This window comes from Pogona vitticeps, chromosome 5 (assembly GCF_051106095.1).
Source record: "Pogona vitticeps strain Pit_001003342236 chromosome 5, PviZW2.1, whole genome shotgun sequence".
Lineage (NCBI taxonomy): Eukaryota > Metazoa > Chordata > Lepidosauria > Squamata > Agamidae > Pogona > Pogona vitticeps.
The window spans coordinates 94,878,575-94,900,397 of record NC_135787.1 but is presented as its reverse complement, the minus strand read 5'-3'; the positions used below and the strand labels follow the sequence as shown (position 1 = coordinate 94,900,397).

Below are 21,823 nucleotides of genomic sequence, written 5' to 3'. Positions count from 1 at the left end.
CTTGCAAACTGAAGCCATCTTGTATTTGGTCTTCCTCTTTTCCTGTTGCCTTCCACCTTTCCTAGCATTACTGTCTTTTCCAGAGAAACCTGTCTTTTCATTATGTACCCAAAGTAGAACAGCCCCAGTTTCAACATTTTTGCCTTCAGTGATAGGCATGATTTTATCTAGGACCCACTTGTTTGTCTTTCTGGCAATTCAGGATATCCCCAAGCCTCTCCAGCACCATATTTCAATCAACTCATGATCTCATGCACAAATACATATATACAAACATGCAGTTCAGTTTGTGCCATTGTCCAATGAGTTATTTAAATATTCTGGCAGTGACTACATGACTACAGTGGTTGGGGACACTTGTGTGGCATAATTTGGTCTAGCTGCCATAAAATTTAAAATATATCTATATCTGCCAAGCCTACATGATGGCACCAGAGATATACTTGTAACTATCAACAAGATCCCTGCCATAATTAGCTGCCAGAGGCATATACTGAACAATTTTTCTGACCTAGATGCCAACCCTAAATGTTATTCTTCTTCAGAAATTGAGACAATCATAGGAAATCAGACTCAGCACACCTGTCTGCTTGAATGGACTATTCACAGTCATCCATGCCCTAGTAACATCTGGATTAGCCTATAATGCATTATATATGGAGTTTGCCTTTCAATACTGACATAATTAGTGCAAAATACAGCACAGTAGAATACAAAGACTGATCTGGCACAGGCACATCTCATGAGTATTTTAAGAGCCCCAGTGTCTCCCAGTCCTTTATGGATACAATTCACTCTGTTAGTTCTTACTTACATAGCTTAGGATCTGAATAACTGAATGAATGCTTAATCTCTAGACATACAAACTTTGTATTTGTAACCCAGCTCCCGTGTCTATTAATCTCACATCAACTGACACTGTTATCATCATCATCACCATGGATCCTCGAGTCCAGCTCTTGTAAAGGAGGCCATGTGGGGAATTGAATTCCCAACCTCTGGCTCTGCAGCCAAACACCTAAACTACGGAGCTATCCAGCAGTCATGGATGGTTGCCCATGATCAAAATGGAGATTCAGAATTTATCACTTTTTAATGGCTTTTCTTATTTGCAGAAAAACTAGGGGCCATTCAGGGTGAAATCTAAATACTTGGTGAGTCCTGCTGGCGTGTCAGCAATCTCTCCCCCTTTATGCTTCTAAGTCAAGCATGATAACTACACTAGTCTAACATGGAGCTTTCCCTGCTCTCCTACATCTTATAATATTGTTCTTGACAAATAGATGTTTTTATCTGAAAAGTTGCACAGAGTTTTTTTTGCAGTTCTAGCTGGTCTCATGAACATATCACCATAGCAGGAATTTTAGAATTTCACCTACAGCCAAAACCACCTTTTTCTGTGTACAGATTTTCTTGCAGATCCCCTCTCTGTGGTGGAGACAAGAGTCTGAGTTATGTCAATGGGTAGGTCTGTGCATCTGCCACCAACAGTATCAGAATCTAACACAAGGATGGGCCATCGTATTTGATCTTTATCTTAACAGGCATTACCTTTCTGAGAACATAGTGGTTCATCTGTAATTGGATAATGTTTCTTAGATCACTGTTTTTTTAAAAAAGAAACAATCTCCTATTCAAGTAACTAACATTGAAGTAACACTGAGTTTAAAAACCAGTCTGGCACATTTTGTTCTGTAAGATGAAGCTTGCAGTGTATAACAAACATGGATTTACCCTTCTGTGCTGAATTCAGCATTCATTACTATTGAAGCTAATTAAGAAACATCAGTTATTTTTATACACCAATTTTCCCTAACATTTTTCGCTTACCTCCATCGGACACAGCTGCAGACTGAAAAGAAAGAGAAAGAGATGATCAGCCACAAATGAAAACTTAAATGTTGAGAAATGTTTGAGCCAGTTTTTTGTTTTTTTTGGTTTTCCCTTTCTACACCCTCCTAAACAGTTTATTTATTCAATTCAAACTCTTTAATAGCCAAAAAATAGAGTTCTAATTCATTAGAAAAAGAAGTGAAGTTTTGATTTCATAGCATTACTTGCATGTATACGTTTCAGTAACAGGCTCTTCAACATGGGACCTTTGTACTCCTTTAAATTCCCCATTAAATCCTGATCTTAATGGGAGTTTCTCCCCAACATCCAGATGGTATTCCTCTTATCCTGGTGTGTACAGACATTAACAGTTTGATTCCCCATCTCAGGCTTCATGCAAACCATTTTACAACATGTTGTTATGTGCCATCAAGTTGTTCCAGACTTATTCATAAATTGGTGACCTTCAAAAGGTCTGGTTGTTAACAGCCCTTCTCATTTCTTGCACTTTCAAGACAGTGGCCTCGACTCAATCCATCTCTTATCCGGTCTTCCTCTTTCCTCATTGCCTTCAACATTTCCTAGCATTGTTGTCTTTTCCAGTGAATCTTGTCTTCTCATGATTTTCCAGTGAATCTCATCTGGACGTGAGAAGATGTACAGGACCCTCAGTTTAATTACTTTTGCTTCTAGGGAGAGTTCTGGCTTGATCTGATTTAGATTCCACTTATTTGTCTTTCAAGCAGTCCACAGTATCTGTAAAGCTCTCCTCCAACACCACTTTTCAAATACGGGGGAGCTGCATAGATCTTGTAACCAAATTTGAATGCAAATTCCAACAAGCCCTGACAAATCTCACACTTTAATGACAAATAGATGGACAGATCAAGACAACACAACTGTGCCATCTGCAAAACTTATAACATTAAAAATTGCATAATGTTCCAAGTGCATCTATAGCTTCTCAATGTCCGTTTGTGTTCCATAACTTGGGGAGTTGAAATGATTTTGCCTTCAATTTGAATATAATAGAATCATATAATAAAATAAAATAACTGTAGAGGTCGAAGGGACCTAAGAATCAATTAGCACAGCCACAACCCAAAGAAGGAAATTTACATCTAAAGTATTTCTGACAATTCCACATCTAACCTCTGTTTAGAATCCTGCAATAAAGCAGATTCCACAACCCTCTGAGGCATTCCACTCAATTCTTTTAAACTTCTCCTGAAGCGGAGGCTCCAATACTTTGGCCATCTCATGAGAAGAGAAGACTCCCTGGAAAAGACCCTGATGTTTGGAAAGTGTGAAGGCAAGAGGAGATGGGGACGACAGAGGACGAGATGGTTGGACAGTGTCATCGAAGTGACCAACATGAATTTGACGAAACTCCAGGAGGCAGTGGAAGACAGGAGGTCCTGGTGTGCTCTGGTCCATGGGGTCATGAAGAGTTGGACACAACTTAATAACTAAACAACAACAATAAGCTATATTTCCTATTTTATTTAACAGAGATGGTGTTATTGGAAGGGTGTGGGAGAGGCTGTGACCTTCTGAAACAGAAACTCCTTATGTGTTACTCACAACTCCCCTAGTCACAAACCAATTATCATATATCCAAAAAGAAGCACATACTCCATCCTGTTTGCCAGGAACCTCTGGCATACTAGGCAGGGCCTCTGGTATTCTGCACTTCAATGCACAGTACATGCCTTTCCAGCAGCACCACTCTGGATATGAAACATTTTAGGAGGAAATAATGCTAAGATTGTTGCCCAGAGCCAATCAGAAAAGGGTAGCAGATGGTGCATACATGTTGTGCTTTTCATTAGCCCCTTCTCTCCTATGAATTCTTTCCTGACCGGTGTAGTCATGATGACAGGAAGGTTTTTTGTTTCTCTCACTCCACTCCCTTACTGCCTTTGGGTGTGAGAGAAAATCATAATTTTACTGATGGAAAAGCAGACCTTTTTTAGACTATAACTCTCAAAAAAACCTCAACCAGCATGGCCATTAGAAGAGAGAGTAGGGGCAACTCATCTGAATCCAGGCTAGACACCAAGTATTTCTTTTGTGGCTTTTGTTGGTTATCATAGTGTCATTGTGCATTCCTCTTTTATTGATTTTGTTTCCAATAAAAAAAACCTCTTAAAAGCATTACTGTTATTCTAAAAACATACCACCTCACACTCAACTTTGCACGTATGCTTTCCCAGTGTCCTCTTTAGCACCAGGTTGCTGCTGAATCCCAAGGAATTCTGTGTTTCTCTGAGGATAGTAGTAGTAATATTAGCAGAAGCAGCAGTAATAGCAGCATAGTTCAATGAAAAGGAATACCTGACTGCAGTCAGAGGTTAGGAGAGTGATTCCCCACTGTGCCTTGCAGAGAAGAGCCAGCCTGTGTGACCATGGGAAAGCTACACAATCCCAGAGTACTCCAGAAGAAAGGAATAGTAAACCACTTTTGAGCACTTTATATCCAGAAAACACTGGGAATCGATTTGTTATTCTGTACCGTCAGGTTGCAACCAACTTACAGTGACCCTAACAGGGCTTTCAAGGTAAATGAGGTATTTTAGGAGTGGTTTTACCAATTCTACTTCCCCAGTGAGTTTCCACAGCTGAGCGGAGATTCAAACTCTGTTTTCCAGAGTCCTAATCCGTCACTCTATCCACTACACCACATTAAGAATCTGGAATTAACTTGATACCCTGCTTCCCCGAAAATAAGACCTAACCTGAAAATAAGCCATAGTATGATTTTTCAGGATGTTCGTAATATAAGCTGTACCCCCAAAATAAGCCCCAGTTAAGTGAAACCCCGCCCTCCACCATTGTGCAGCACCCAGAAGAAGATGACAGGACTGTATTTGAATAAACATAGATTGTTGTACACAAAAAAACCATCCCTGAAAATAAGCCCTAATGCGTTTTTTGGAGCAAAAATTAATATAACACCCTCTCTTATTTTCGGGGAAAGACGGTAGCATCCAATTATTATTACTAACTGTACCAGTACTAGAGTATTAATAATAGAGTATACTTCAGATGTGATTCCCAGTGTGGAAGAGGGTAGTTACAGAGTTATATTCAAATAAACAGGTATATTTTGGAGTATGATTCCAATATTTTTGCCAACAACCCTAACAGCGTTGTTATTATTTGACAGCTGGATACTGTCAAAATAAACTGAAACATGCAGCATTTTGCACAGGCACTTTTCAGCCCCCCCCTTCTGGCATCACCTCCCACACCTCCTAAGAGGCACCATACTCCTAAGGGCCCTCTCAATCAATATAACACAAGGCACCCTCTCATGTGAGCCTAATTCTAACACTTGATTTTTAAAAGTACTGTTTTCCAGAAAGAAAGAGCATTTATGATGCATACCCAAAATTTTAATTCTAAAGTTTAACATTTAAGACACACTATCCTTCTTTAATCTGATAAGAAAACAGCCTTGAAATGATGGAAATTTAAGTGTGAAATAGGATTATCATTATGAAATGAAGAAGTTTAAACAAATGTCTTCAGTTTTTCACATAGAATTTTAATCTAATTTTCTGTCCCATATATCACTATATAAATTTTATTCTGCAATATTTTTGGGGAGACCGATAGATATCAGTAGCAACCATTCCTTATTGAGTTCTGCATAGCTTTATTTTAAAAACCAAAATTATAGTAAAGTGATTTTAAGAAATAATTTATGGCAAATGAGAACAGAATAATAATTCCTTATATTTCACTCTTTGAACATAATTTAATAATATCTCTTTACTTCAGAATGACATTTTAATTGTTTTCTTTTCACTTCCACTTTACTTACCTTCATGAAAACTGCTGCATAGAAACAAAAAAGAATACTAAGGTGGTGGTAGGGAGGTTATAGGATATTGGCTTCAAAAGAAACCAGAGTTAAAATCTTAAAGCTGTTAAATATTTTGCCACCAAAATATAAATGCAAATGCAATTTATTTACAATAAACAATAAATATTCATTCTGAACCATTTACAATTGATTATTATGATCTATTTTCATTTATTAAAATGTTTTATAAAGTTAATATTCCACTAAAATGTGATGTGCAGAACTGAGAGTTTACAGAATAATTGCTATAATGTCTGTCACAATCATCACATACTTCTCCAAATTGTATTATTTTTCATTTTAAAAAATCATTTAAAATTAAAAGTTTCTGAACTCTAATATGAGAGAATTTAATCTATAATCTGGAATTCTGGTTTCTAATTTCTAATTGTCACCTCTTTCTTTCTTTTTTAAAAATCACATTGCTTACCTGTTCATCATAAGAAAAAGCAGTAATTTTTGCCAAAATGACCTTTCCCAAATTCATCTTTACTATAAATGGAGGATCATTGCAGTAGCTTCTTGAGAGCTAAAATACACCATCCAACACTGCGCACTGCCTGAACAAAATGCCTATAAAAAGTTTAAAGGCATTTCACATGTTCTATTTTACTCCCTTTATGTTACCAATGGCAACCAGCTCCTGCAAAAAGCTCCAGTTCACCATGGATCAGATTGTGCCTTGGTTATCTCACATATAACAGTTAGTTTAGGAAAACACAACAGGGAAATTTAACAAATCTTCTGTAGCAAATAATATAACAAATTTTATCCAGTTCTGAGTGATCTGTGCAAAAACAGTAATGTAAATTGGTTTATTTGTCTGCCATGACATTGCAGGATGGCAAAAAATTGTGTATCAGGTGTACTGGGTGTATAATTTAGCTTGTAGAACACCTCAGAATTCCTTTTTAAAAGTAGGCTTCTAGTCCTCATGGTTGCAAAAACATGCTTCACAATCTGTGGCATGTTTGTTGAATTCCAAGAAGTTTGTTGGGTTACTGAATAACTGAAAAAATGTTTTTATGCCTTTGCCCACTTTTTGCTTGTTTTACATAGGAAATTTTTCATAAAAATGTAAGCTTGCACATGCTAAGTGTTCTGCATCAATTGCCCAAATGTTTTGCCAATATTCAGGAAACTAATGGGTTTCATTGAGGTAAATGGACCTTCTTCTGGGGCAGATGGTAGACTGGGACTTCAGCTTAACATAGGCATAGGTATCTTAGAATAAAGAAGCACACACAGAGAGAAAGCATAGGGTGAAGGGGAAGAAGGAACTTGAAAAACCAAATTCTCTCTGTAAAAACCAGAGAGGGAGGGAGGGAGGGAGACTGGAATAGAAATAGAGAGACAAAAAGAAGATAGTGGGATAGAAAACGGCCACAGAGAAGCATTCTCCACAAACATTCCTTTCTTGGGTTGACAATGCATAAGAACCAAAAATATTTGCAGTGCAATCTTGTAAAAAAAAAAACTACTCAGAAGGAATACCTATGGAATTCAATAGGACTTAGTTCCATACATATAGTCTTGGAGCGTATACCACCTAATGATTTCTTCAAAGTAAATGTGAATGTACTGTATGTTATTAAAGTTATGTTTAGAGGAAATTCAATCCTTTAAAAATCACTAGCTTATGAATGTGGGATAGTGACAATTGCTTTGTTTTTGGGTGAAATGTGGTTAATTGATGAAAAAGGAGCTAGGTTCTGAAATTTTTTCCTGCTTGGTGTTTGTTTGTAAACATTAGTGAGCACAAGAAAGGATCTGGTAGAACATATTGACTGTTGCCAGTAATGTTATCAACATTCAAGATGTATTTTGTTATGTAAAGCTTAGCATCCATTTTCTAGCTCTGTAAACATGGGCATAATATTGAAAAGCAGCACCAGATCATTTCCTGATGCTTTGCATTGTGGACACAGAGGCAATATTTCACATTGCTAAACCTCAGGTTTTGTGAAGGACTGAATTCTTTTTAAAGAACATTCTAAGAATCCTTGAATGTGATACTATAAAATAAAGCACGCATATGCACATAAAGAAAAGAAGGATATTGTAGAGGTGCATCTGTAGCACATGCTGATTAAAGCTACATTGCTACTGATTAAAGGTGATTTTTATGAGAAATTGCCAAATGAAGCCTTTAATCAGCTGCAGCTTGCTGGTGCTATGACATCAACACCAACCACTGCATGTGCAGAATTGCACAACAGGATTTCAGATACTATATCCAAAATGCTACTTTCCCTACCCACTCCAATGGCTGGACAGGAAGCAAATTTGTTTTTTTACAAATGTATACCATTTCTTTTAGCAGAAAATGTAGTACATCCTCTTTTTAGTGTCCCCCTTCTCAGTAAATCAACTTGTTTCTCATCCTCTCTCCTCCCCAAATCTGAGCTTTAGCTGTATTTAGCCCAGCAGTGCTGTTCCTCTCAACCAGTGATAACATGCTAAGATGTAACTTACTCCTCCTCTTTCTCTTTCCATTTGTTTCCCACATCTACATGCCTCCTTCCCCTTCTCAGTACAGCTGATGTTCACTGCTGGTGTTCAAGACACCCCCGTCTCTTTCATACCAGCTGAAATCACATGCTGAACATTTCAGTATCTACTGTGCCGAGAAAGGAAGTGGTGGGCAGGATCCCCCAAAAGCAGGAGGTGAACACCAGTTGCTGGTCAATACAGAACAAGGAGATGACTGGGTTCAAATTTATGGGATTCTTGAAGACAATCCCTGTTTACTGTTAGGAAGATGGTACTATAGTATAAGAAGCACTGGTCTCTTCTAGCCAGGCAATTCTTTGGACTAAATGGCCAGCCAAGTTGGGAACCAAATGCTAAAACCATGCATTGTGTTCCAGCAAGCAAGCAAGCAAACAATAACAGATTGTTAAGGAAATACACACACTTGATCTTATCATATGGATATTGCTGTAACACCCAGGATTCATTAATTTTACTTCTCCTGGATTCTGCTAATGATATCTGAAGGAGATAACCTCCCCTTTCTCCTGCATTTCCTATATGCTCTAAAACAGTGGTCCCCAACCTTTTTGACACCAGGGACTGGTTTAGTTGAAGACCATTTTCCCAAGGACCCTGGGGGGGGGGGGAGACTTGTGATGCAGTAGGTTGTTAGAGGCTAGCTTTGAACTGAGCTCATAAAGGAAATGGCAAGCAGGTGAGCTGCAACTGAAGTTAGATCAGCAGTAGCTTAGAACCTACGGTAACAGGAGCGCAGGTTCTAATGCTACAGGCACAGCTGATCGGAGGGGAGCGAAGCTCTGCCTCCTGTCAGATCAGCAGTGGTATTAGAACTTAATAAGAATGCGCTGACAGGAGATGGAGCTTGGCTCACAGCTCACCTCCTGCTCGCCACTTAACTGTCCCGGGGGTTGGGACCCTGCTCTAAAAGCCAAGGCTGGAAAACTTTCTGCATTAGGTTTCTGGCATCAAAGAAAGCAAAGAGGGAAGAGAGCCTCAGTTCCACCACTGGATGCAGTAGAATCCAGAGGTACTCAATTGGATATTGGCCCAGATATTTTCACTCAATAAAATATTAATACATATAAATGTGTGTGTCATGTACCATCAAGATGGAACCAACTTACGGAGATCCTTATAAGTGAATTTCCATGACTGAACAAGAATTTGATCTAATGTCTCCTGAATCCTAGCCCATCATTCTATCCACTATATCACACTGGATGTCCTGGTTAATATACATTCAATATAATTTCAGAATCTTAGAACTGCAGAGCTGGAGGGGATCCTATGGATTATTGAGTCCAGCCCCTGTCAAGAAGGGACAGCAGGGAATCAAACTCACAGTTCACAACTCTAGCTCCACAGCCAGACACCTAAACCACTCAACTACTGGAGATACTATTTTATGAACAGGAGATTTTAATGGACAGATTTACTAAGTGATTGATCATAAATGACTGATTGAGTAAAACCTCACTATAAAACTGCACTCCTAACAAGCCATGAGATCACATGAAAAAGTGTGCCTCAAGATTTAATCCAAAGAAAAAACTACACATCACTGTATAATGAAAGCTTCTGCAAGTCAAGCTGAGAAAATTGAGGTGAAGTGTTTAGAATATGTCAATAGTGCAGCTTAGTTTGATAAACATTAATAAAAACTAAGCTCAGTTTAGTTCAGTGGAGTTGACTCCACAGTAGATATGTATAGGACTGTAACTACAGAATACTTGTCTTAACAAATCTGATTTATTTTTTGCCATTAATAAAACTGTGGTTTTGAAACTGGCAACAATAACTTAGCACATCTAAGAAACAGGCACTCATGACACTGTTTTCCTTAAACTACATGCTGAAAATACAAGAGTCTAACTCTGGGCTGGATTTTTTTATGACTTCAGAAAATCAACATTCCTTCTTTTCTAAAAAAATCTCTTGGTTTCAATTAAACACTTAAAAATAGTAACTGAAATCTCATTCCTTCTTTGAGGCATAAATGCAGCAAGTACCTAAACTAAAAGCAAATAATACCAGATGAGAAAGTAGATTACAAAAATTAACAGAGAATTTTTATAAACATCTTTTAGCATATCAAATTAGTGTTAGAAAAACAGAATTATAATAGGCACAGTATAGCACAAAATCATTTCACTACATAATAAAATTATTAAAATGCTAATTATCAATCTCTATTAACAAGAAAAAATAATCTTATTATATTAAATGTGATGAAATTCACATTATCTGAAAAAAACCCAGGTTTTCCAAGAAATACAGATCACACGGGCAACCAAATTTCTGCCCTTTAAACCACCTTCTTGAAGATGGCTCTATATACAATGTCCCTGATTTTTATGAGAAATAAGACATACTTACAGGATTAACACTGCCTCTTTTATCCATGTATAAGTAACTTTTATGGGATTTTCTCTCATTGTAAGTGATGTTTTCTGTCAAAAGGCTGCTACATATTCATTCCTCCTAGCTAGCTAAACAAATGAAGCAGAGTCCCTTCTTCCTTCCTTGTGGAGATCCACCCAGATTAAATACTAGTTTATGTATCTACCAATTTTTTTTAAAAAAAGGCAACTGGTACTCAGGATTTTAAACTGTTCCTCTCACAGTCTTTGCATAACAATGAACCATCTACAGAGTTAGCATATTAGTGGTTCATAGGTTCCATGTCAGATACCTATGAAAAACTCATCAAATGGCTTCTGAAATCTTTGTTCTCAAACTCTAACTAGCTCTAAAATCAAAGGTACTGTCTAAGGTTTGTTGCCATTTTCTCTGCTCCTCAGCATGTAGCTGCACGTTTCGTCAAGATTAAAATCACATGCAAGCCTATTGTGCTATGTGTTCCATCCCACTTGTCTGTTCCTTGCTTCTTTGAATAAGTTTACAGATTCTTTTTCCTGGTAGAACAGGATTCTCATAAATTTCAGCACCGCACCCACTTGCTTTAACTCACAAGCTTATGAAGTGCTGAGGACATTTTTGTTGTGTCATATAGAAGTCAAATGCCAACACACTGCTAAAAAATGTCTATGGCTGTCTCTGGGACTCATCAAATTATACAGAATCATTGCTCTAATGTGTCAACTAAGAAACAGCCTGTTCTTTCTTTCAGAAGTTTACTGTACTTTGAAAATGGGCTATATTACAGCCAGCATTCACCTGTGAAGACTGAACAGGAATTCTTTCCTATGTCTATAGTGTTGTATGTGTATCATATCTTGACAATAATGAATGCTATACATTTTTAAGGAAAGACTGGATTTAAGACTCACAAATTAGCATCTTGTATCATATATGAGGAAGACTCTTAAACTCAGCATAGAGATATCATGCTATAGCAATGTTTATTATGCATGCATTCAGTTGAAAGCTAATATATTAACATTTATTTTCAATTGATATTTGTTTTCAGCTGAGAACACAGTTGCTTTCCCTGGGCTAATATCTTAGCTTGATAACAACTGTTCAGCTTTCTTCATAGGAAACAATGAAAATTCGGTGGTGTAAGATTACCTCAAGATCATCAAGAGAACGAGTAATGCTGAATCTCTTCAGACGTCCAAATGATCTTCGAGCAGAAGCACGCTGGGGAAGTTGTACTAATCCCGAAGTAGGTCCAAATTTTGTACACTAAACAAACCACAAAATAGTTAATTTCATTTTTGTGTGTATTTTTTAACTGACCAAGATGTATTTATCTTTGTTATAATTGTAGATAGCTATTAGAGTTTAGTTTTAAAAAGATTTCACTGTTGAACTGTGCAGATCAGCACTTAAGCAAAGGGTTCACTCATCATTTATTTCACCACATAAATCTTCAACACTGGTACTCAGATAATTTTGGTAAAACATATTGATTTGAAATTCCAATAACTGATGCCAAACACATTATATTATTCTATTAGCTATGAAGTAAAATATACAGAGTACAGTGGTGCCTCAATTTACGACCATAATCTGTTCCAGAAGATGGACGTACAGTGGTGCCTCGCTTGATGATGATAATGCATTCCGTTTAAATTGCTGTTAAGCGAAATCGTCGTCAAGCGAAATTAAAAGAGCCATTGAAACGCACTGAAAACCGTTCAATGCGTTCCATTGGGCGAAATACCTCATTGTGCAGCGAAGATCCTCCATAGGGCGGCCATTTTCCGGTGCAGTGAGGAATACATCCTAAAAACAGCGGGGAGCCATTTTGCACAGCGGGCAGCCATTCTGTGACCTGCCGATCAGCTGTTTGGAAATCCTCATAATGCAAAGAATCAGTTCCCAAAGCAGGGAACCGATCGTTGTGAAGCGAATTTTCCCCATAGGAACATTGTTTTGCGATCGCAATAGCGATCGAAAAAACCATTGTAAAGCAGATTCGTCGTTTAACGAGGTAATCGTTAAGCGAGGCATCACTGTAACTTGAAATGGTTGTAAGTCGAAGCACCATTTCCCATAGGAATGCATTGAAATGTAATTAATCCATTCCAGACGAAGAAAAAAAATTACCAAAAAAAATGACTGCAAAGAAAAGCAATCAAGCATACAAGACCCATTCGAAATGCACAGAAAATAAACAGAGCAGATTGGAATGCACAGAGAACAAAGAGTGCAGGTTGGAAATGCAAAGAAAACGAAGGGAAAAGCAAGGGAAGCATGCAGGACCCATTGGAAATGGGGGGGGAACCCAAAAAAGCAACCAAATCCCCCAAGACCCATCGGAGATGGGGGGAAAAGCCAAAAAAACAAACCCCCAAGATCCACTGGAAATGGGGAACCCCCCCCAAAAAAGCAACCAAACCCCCCAAGACCCATCAGAAATGGGGAAAAAACCCAAAAAGCAACCAAACCCCCCAAGACCCATCAGGAATGGGGGGGAAACAAACAACCCCCAAGACCCATCAGAAATGGGGGAAAAAACCCAAAAAGCAGCTAACTCCCCCAGACCCATCGAAAATGGGGAAAAACACTCCAAAAAGCTACAAAAAAAACCCAAGACCCATTAGAAATGGGAAAAAACCAAACAACAACCACAACCCCCCCAAGTGCATGATTCCATACATATAATTGGCCAAAAGAAGGACTTATTAAGACTGCCTGAACTTCCACTTTCAGTGCTTGTGCCTAAAGGAAAAAAAATTTGAGATGGGACTTATTTACAAAAAACAACAGTTGGGCAAATCCCTGCAAATAGTATATGGTTGGGACAGGTGGGTTTTATGCAAGCAAAGCAGGCATTTTCAATGAACATTTGATTGGGCAGACTTCTCTCTCCATTTTTCAAACAGACAGCAAAGGAAAAAAAATCCCAAAACAAAGAAACACACAACTATGGTTCTTAGCAAAGCAAAAGGAGTTGATAGATAGAAGTGTTGCAAAGCATTCCACTTTCATGGAAGACCAAAAGGAAGTGAAAGAATCTCACTGAGGCCTTCTTAAATATGCAGAATGGAGACGTCTGTGTACGGACATTACCTAGATGTGCATCTGTGGTCACACAGACCATGAAGAAGAACCTCTAATTTAGAACGCAGTGCAAGTAACACCAAGGTTTTTCATTATCTCAGTTTTTAAATTCCATAGAAATATTTTCTCCTAAATATAAGTCCAAAATTCCTTAGTTTTTCTGTGCACATAAAAAAGTCAACAAGGCAGCTACCTGACTACAGAAAAAGAAATCATGCCAAGCAAACACACACCGACCCAAGTAAGAAAGGAGAGTGTTTCTGCTGCTAAATTTATACGCCCTAAAATATGTCAGAAAATGAGCTCTCCTTCCTTAATTTGAAGTTCATAGGTCCATCAGAATTTATGTCAGTGGGGTTTTATTATAAACATTCCTCCAGAGTCACAGACATTTTTAGAGTACTGCTTCCTGAAATAATTACTATTTAATATTAAAATACATGATAATATTGCTTTATTGGAAAGCATGTGCTGAAAATGTATGTTGAATGTGCCTCTTCATGTGATACTGATCTTTTCATATTACAAGTTCAACTGATCCTTTAAAAATGTTCCAGGCCTCATCCTGGTTCAAGCAGTCTAGTACCTCTCTTCCATTCCATACCATAAATCTCCACAGCGTTTTGCACACATTTAAAACAATTAGCAGGCCTCGTGCTCTGGAGAGGACACTCCAGCTTTGCATGCAGTGTCGAAATAACACAGGAAGTAGCAGTTACCGGTTATAAGTCTTTGCTCAATTGGCGTAGAGTGTGATGCCAGGAGCTATTTCCAATGGCGGGAGAGGTCATTGCAACTCATTAGGTACCATATTTTTCCATTTATAAGATGACCCAATGTATAAGACGACTCCTCCCCTTTTCCAACCCCAAATTAGAAAAAGCAGGAATCAAAGGGCTCCCTTTTTGCCAATTTCTGTGCCTTCGCAAAAGGCAACAAAAGCGGCTGTCAAAGTGACTGCCGCTTTTCCTTGCCTTTTGAGAAGGTACAGAGCTTAGAAAAAAGGAAGAGAGAAATGCCTCCTCGTCCTTTTTGCTAAGCCCCTTTTGAGAAGGCACAGAGCTTAGTAAAAAGTATGGTGAGGCACTTCTCTCTTCCTTTTTGCTAAGCTCTGTCCTTCTCAAAAGGCAAGGGTATGGGGCTTAGCAGAAAGGAAGCGGATGCATTTCTCTAACTAGGTCCACAAATAGGTAGAAATAAAGGAATTGGGAGATGCAATATATTATCTGGGGATTCAAATTGAGAAAGAGGCAGATGGTTCATATTTGTTGAGTCAGAAACAAAAGATACTTGAACTGTTGCACGTGCTGAATATGCAAGATTCCCACAGTGCTGCAACACCTATGCACACAGATTTTCTTAAAAATAAAGAGAAAGGAGAACCTTTACCCAACAATAGCCAGTATAGAGCAGCTATAGGGAAACTCTTGTACTTGGCAACTACTGCGAGACCTGACATTACCTCTGCAGTAGGAATATTGAGCAGAAAAGTCAGCTCTCCAACACAGTGACTGGACAGCTGTGAAAAGAGTAGCTAGATACTTGAAAGGGACCATGGACTTTAAGCTAAGACTGCCAGCTAATGAGAACCCAAAACTCATAGGGTTAGTGGATGCAGACTGGGCTGAAGATAGTGAGGGTCCTAAGTCCACCAGTGGTTTTTCTCTTTTTGTATGGCAATGGTCCTATCTCATGGGGCAGTCGTAAACAGGATGTTGTAGCTTTATCTTCCACAGAGGCTGAGTTTGTTGCAGCAACAGAAGCATGCAGAGAACTGCTATGGCTGAAGAAACTGCTGATGGACATTGAGATAGATGGAGGAACGCCATTCCAGATGATGGAAGACAATCAAAGCTTCATCAAGCTATCGCAGGGAGAGAAGATGAACGCACGCACCAAGCACATTGATGTGAGATATGAGCTCGTCCGTGACCTGATCGAGAAGGGTACTATCCAGATACCTACCTACTGTCCAACCACGGAGATGACAGCACACATCCTGATGAAACCTCTACCAACAGATCGCTTCCAGAACCTGCAAAGCATGATGGGACTTGTTGAAATAGAAATAGGAATAGGAAATAGAAATAGGAGACCTAGTTAGTGTTGGACACTGAATGTAGTCATGGTTGTGAGAGGCTGAAATTGTTGTATTGCCGTATGGATTTTTAGGATTCCTTGAACTGGTAGAAACGCTCTTGCTTGGATTGAGTCGAGTCTTGCTCCTATGTAATTAACGGTCTGAGATGGTATCAGATGAGATTTTTGTCAACTGATTTTCAAGCCGAGTCTATTTAGAGTGTTGAGTGTGGTATTGGTGGCTGTGATGGCGTCTTGGTAAGATTTCACAACCAGGAGCCAGTCGTCGATATAAGGGAAGATCTTTATTCCCTTGGTACAAAAATAATCCACTACAGGAGCCATGCATTTGGTAAATGTCCTGGGGGCTGTGGAGAGCCTGAAGGGGAGGGCAGCAAATTGGTAGACTGTGTGATGAAATTGGAATTGGAGGAATTTTTGATGAGACAGGTAAATGGAGATGTGGAAATAGGCGTCCTTTTGGTCAATGGTGACAAACCAGTTTGCCTGAGCTAGAAGAGGGAGTATGGAATCAAGCGTTAACATACGGAATTTTCTGTATATTATGTATTGATTAAGGTCTCTAAGCTCCATGATGGGTCTGACACCGCCATCTTTTTTAGGGACTGCAAAGTATTGAGAGAAGAAGCCCTTGTTTGAGTCAGAAGGTGGAACTCTGACTATTGCCCTCTTAAGGAGTAGTGATGAAATCTCCCGATGTAACAACATTGAGAATTGGGGGGTTTTGATGAAATTTGGTGGAGGGGCTTGGGAGAATTCTATTAAATAGCCTTTCTCTACGATGGTTAAAACCCATTTGATCCATAGTAATTTTGCGCCATTCTGGAAGGAATGGGAACAGTCTAGTTGGATTATGAAAATAATTAGGAGTATTGCTTACTCCTGCGCTATGGCTTGCGAAAGGGCTGTTTAGGACCTTGATATTGTTGCTTGAAAAGTGAAGGGTTGGACTGCAATGATTGGTAAGTCCGGTCATGTTGCTGTTGTTTACTGTACCGAAAGGGCTGGTACTGAGGATATGACGGGTAAAGAGTCTTTTTGTAAGCTGGTTTTTGGTACCTATACGGTTGGTATGGTACATAAGATGTAGCTGTTTTTCTCATTGTATGGATATTTTCCATTATGTCATCCGTTTTAAAGTTGAAGAGACCTGTAGCGTCAAAGGGGAGGTCTTCAATTTTACTCTTGTTATCGTCCAAGATAGCAGCTCTAAGCCAGGTGTGTCATCTGAGAGCTATTGCCGTTAGCATGGACTTGGAAACAGTGTCAGCGATATGCTTTGCTGCTACTCTTTGCTGTCTAGTGAGGGTGTTAGCCTCCTCGTAGGTATTGACAGCCTCGGTCTTTGAAGGATTGGGGAGAGTCTGCAATATAGGGAGAATTTTGTCCCACAGATATTATTGGTAAGAACCCACTGCAGCTTGGTAATTCGAATTTTTTATCAATAAAGCGGCCAAAAATAAAGTTTCTTTCCGAGGGAATCGGTCTTTCTTCCCTCTTTGTTAACGGGTGTTACAGAAGACCTACTATGGGGCTTGTACTGGGTAGCCACTACGACAATGGAGTTAGGCATAAGGTGTTTAGTGAGGAAGTCCAAATCTGACCTGTGAGTTTTGTAGTGATGCTCAATTTTGCGAGGGACTTGGAGAGTCAAAGGAGACTTATCCCAGGAGGTCTTAACCAGGTCAAAGAGCGCTGGTATAAGGCTTAGACTAGGAGGGGCAGTCTTGTCCTGCTCCATATCATGGAACATTTAAGTCCTTTTCTTGTTGCGGTATCTGCACATCAAGTTGCAGAGTTTTAGCAATGCGCATGATGAGTTGGGCATAAGATGTAAAGTCTTCCAGAGGCGACTGGGAAGAAGTGCCCACAGCACCTACATCAGGAATATCAGAGTCACTAGAGGCTGATGAGTTATCATCATGGAATGACTCAGAAGCGAGTGAGGGAGAACGGTGTGGTAGCAGATCCCTCGGTACAGGGTCAACATCAGATTGATTAGAAGGGTTCTGTATCATGGCCCTCAGGACCAGAGTAAAGTGCGGTAGCCTGTGCTGTACAGTGGCTCCTGCTGTGTTTAGTGCGCTTCTGAGACATGGGAGGCGCCACTGGTGTTTTTCTCTTCCAAGAAGGAGGGGCTGGGGCATAGACAGATCCCCTTGGTGCCACGGATGAGCTTCCCTTGGCGGAGCCATGGAAAGGTACCAGGATGGAGGAGGGCAAGCCGATCCACTGTAGTCAGCTGGGTATCCATAGCCATGATATGGGTAAGGCTAGTATGGCCCCAAAAATGGGTGACCATATGGTGGTGGACCCTGTGGATGATACCGATCCTCGATCTGTTGAGGATGGTATGAAGAAGCATGTTTGCGTTTCTCCATAGCTTTTTAGGAGCACACAAAGCAGACTCCTGTTCCGACTGAGTCTCCGTATCCGCCTGTCACGTTCCCAGGGGTTACAACAGCCGAGGTCCGATAAGTCAGTCCAAAGTCAGGAATACTAGGAATGCAAAGCCAGTATCCAATTACCAAACCAACTCACAGAACGTAGTCCAAGGTCAGAGTCCAAGGTCAAACACACAACGTAGTCCAAAGTCCAAGTCCAGAGTCAGGAGTTCAGGAAACACGGTTCAAGGTTGTAGGAGTGTGGATGCAAGTCAGAGGTTTTGACTTGTTGCTTCCACGAAATTCTAGCTGACTAGGAGCTGTTTTTATAGTAAAACAGCCCTCTGAGCTGCTGGAAACCTTTCCATCCTGTCAATACTCAGGGCTAGTTGAACAGATGTTTCTGTGGACAGCCTTCGAGCGATCCTCTGACCTTTTTGCCATAAGTCTTCCCCGAAGCCTGGCCCGAAGCCTGTCTGCTGGGGAAGGAGAATCTGGAGGCGATTCAGGTTTTTCTGATTGCTCAGCATTAGCCTCAGTTAACCCTTCTGGTTCCAGGTCTTCAGCTGCACTCATGTCACTATCCCCCTCCCCAGGGCTCCCCCCTTCAGATGGGCCAGGTCGATCGGGATAGGTAGCATGGAACTGGCGTATCAAATCAGGGGTGTGTAGATTGCTGGCGGGTTCCCACGATCGATCCTCAGGACCGTAACCTTCCCAATCTACAAAATACTGAAGACCTCCTTGGTGGATTCGGGAGTCTAGGATCTGATGGACCTTGTATTCTTCCTCGCCATCGATCAGAATAGGTGGAGGTGGAGCCGGGGGCGAAGGTCGGGCAGGGTCTGGTGCTGAGACAGGAACAAGGAGAGATTGATGGAAAACTGGGTGGATACGGAGAGTATCTGGAAGTTGTAGCCGAAAGGCAACAGGGTTGATTTGTTCCAGGATTACATAGGGTCCTATAAACTGAGGGTCCAACTTACGGGATTGGCCGGGTCGGCGGAGGTAACGGGTGGAAAGCCAGACCTGTTCTCCTGGTTTCAGAGGTGGCCCTTCTTGTCGCTTTCGGTCAGCCGCTGTCTTATAAGCTTCTTTAGCCTGCTGAAGCTGCTCTCGGAGTAAGTCTTGGAGGGCCTGCAACTCGCGTATATGGGCATCGGCAGCAGGAACAATGGTTGATGGTAGAGTAGCTGGGAAAAAGCGAGGATGGTACCCATAACTGGCTTCAAATGGTGTCTGTTCTGTAGATGTGTGTACAGCATTATTGTAAGCAAATTCCGCCAGGGGTAACAGGGTAGCCCAATTATCTTGCTGGTAACAGGTGTAGCAGCGGAGATATTGTTCTAGAGTGGCATTGGTACGCTTGGTCTGTCCATCTGTTTGGGGGTGATATGCCGACGACAAGTGCACCTGGGTACCCAAACTGATGTGTAAGGCTTGCCAGAACCGGGAAGTGAACTGGGAACCACAATCAGAAATTAGGTGCGTCGGGAGACCATGTAGACGGAAAACATGATGGAGGTAGAGTTGGGCAGTGTCAGGGGCTGTGGGAGGTTTGGAACATGGGACAAAATGAGCCATCTTATTAAACAGGTCCACTATTACTAAGACACAGGTATACCCTTGTGACCGCGGGAGATGTGTGATAAAATCCAAAGATACTGTGTCCCAAGGACCGGCTGGTACAGGTAATGGTTGTAGCAGACCTGAAGGTTTGGCCAGTATGTCCTTGGCTCAACGACAAACCTCACAGGCACCAACATATCGGGCGACATCAGCTCGAACCTAGGGCCACCAAAACTCCCGTGTGAGCAAGTGCAGAGTTTTGTACTGACCAAAATGTCCTGCAGAAGGGGAATCATGAGTCAGATGGAGGACATTGGTTCGGAGGGGCCCCGGAGGAATATATAAGCGTCCACGACATAATAGGAGGCCCTGGTCGTTGGTAAAGTCGTTCACAGAGCCGTCTTGAAGTTCCTGCAGACGTTGCTTGGCCCAGGGATCTCGAGCTTGACTGGCTCGAATCTCTTCAGCCAGGGAGGAGTGAGTGGTTACGGCTGCAAAGACTGAAGGAGGCAGGATAGGTGTGATCGGAGGTTCTTCAGAGGTTGGAACAGCGTATTCTGGTTTGCGGGACGAGGCATCAGCTTTCCGATTCTGGGTATGTGGGACACAGGTGATACGGAAGTCGAACCGGGAGAAAAAGAGACTCCATCGGATTTGGCATTGGTTAAGGCGTCGGGCTGTTTGTAAGTGTTCCAGGTTTCGATGATCCGTTAAAACTTGGACTGGATGATGGGCCCCTTCGAGGTAATGCCTCCAAACCTCAAAAGCAGCTTTGATGGCCAAAAGTTCCTGCTCCCAGATGGTGCAATTGCACTCCGAGGGTGTGAACTGCCGGGACTAGAACGCACAGGGCTGCAGTGGTTGTGAGGGGTCCTCCCGCTGGGACAGTATTGCACCCAGGGCGACACTGGAGGCATCTGTTTCTACGGTAAACGGTAGCCGGGGATCCGGATAGCGTAGAATGGGCTCAGTGTTAAAGCGGGTTTTTAGTGTGGTAAAGGCATGGTCTGCCTCCGGAGTCCAAAGAAAAGGCTCTTTGGGCCGGAGGAGGCGGGTCAGTGGCGTGGTTACATCCGCATAAGATGGTATGAACTGACGGTAATAATTCGCAAAGCCAAGAAACCGTTGTACGTCCTTATGATTCCGAGGTTTCTGCCAGTTCAGTACCGTCTCTATCTTCTTTGGGTCCATCTGGATCCCTTGGGGAGATACAATGTGACCCAGGAACTCAAATTCTTGCAGGTTAAATTCACATTTCTCCAGCTTGGCGTAGAGTCGATGTTCTCATAACCGTTGTAAAACCTGGCGAACATGTTCCGTATGCCGAGCGGGGTCTCGGGAATAAATCAGAATGTCGTCCAGGTAAATGATGACAAAGCGATCGAGCAAGTCCCGAAAGATGACATTCATGAAGCGCTGGAACACCGCTGGAGTGTTGGTTAATCCGAAAGGCATGACCAGATATTCATGCTGGCCATAACGTGTTCCAAAAGCCATCTTCCACTCGTCGCCAGCACGAATTTGCACCAAATTATAGGCGCCATAGAGATCCAACTTGGTGTAAATTTGTGCCCCTTTAAGGCGATCCAGAAGTTCGCCGATCAATGGTAGAGGGTAGCGGTCTCTAATAGTTATCTTGTTCAAGGCTCTGTAATCATTGCAGGGGCGGAGCTCCCCACCCTTCTTTTTAACAAAGATGACAGGTGCAGACAGAGGCGACGCGGATGGCCGGATGAATCCCCGTTTCAGATTTTTATCAAGAAAGGCCCTCAAGGCTGCGAGTTCGGGTTCCGACATGGGGTAAATCCGTGCCACAGGAAGGGGTGCCCCAGGCACCAAATTGATAGCACAGTCAAAGGGTCGGTGCGGAGGTAGTTGGTCAGCCCCCTTCTCCTCGAAAACATCAGCAAAGTCCTCATAATCCGTGGGTATTACGGACTTGTCTGTTGACCCTGCTGCGGCCAAGGTAGCTGGTGGACCCAGATGCGGACACGGGTCCCTGAAACCTAACTCTCCTCGTGTCCAGTCCATTAGGGGGTTATGGGTTCGGAGCCAGGAAAGTCCAAAAATAAGTGGAAAACGGGGGCATGCAGGCGAT

At 41.4% G+C, this 21,823-nt stretch overlaps 1 protein-coding gene across 9 annotated transcripts in view; it reads right to left on the bottom strand.

Moving 5' to 3' along the window:
- The window catches only part of RGS12 (regulator of G protein signaling 12), a 152,296-nt gene that overhangs the window by 86,118 nt on the left and 44,355 nt on the right, over positions 1-21,823 (bottom strand). For 6 of the 9 annotated variants that reach the window (XR_013545572.1, XR_013545571.1, XM_073001005.2 and 3 more), the window contains exons 3-4: positions 11,732-11,848; positions 1,831-1,852 (exon numbers count right to left, since the gene is read on the bottom strand). Coding sequence is in view for 7 of the 9 variants with exons in the window: in XM_073001005.2 (XP_072857106.2) it covers positions 1,831-1,852; positions 11,732-11,848 (139 nt within the window). In the remaining 2 variants the exon portion in view is untranslated. Of the gene's footprint in view, positions 1-1,830; positions 1,853-6,134; positions 11,647-11,731; positions 11,849-21,823 lie in introns of those variants that run through there. The other 3 variants (XM_073001006.2, XM_078394099.1, XM_078394100.1) reach the window with 1 other exon arrangement.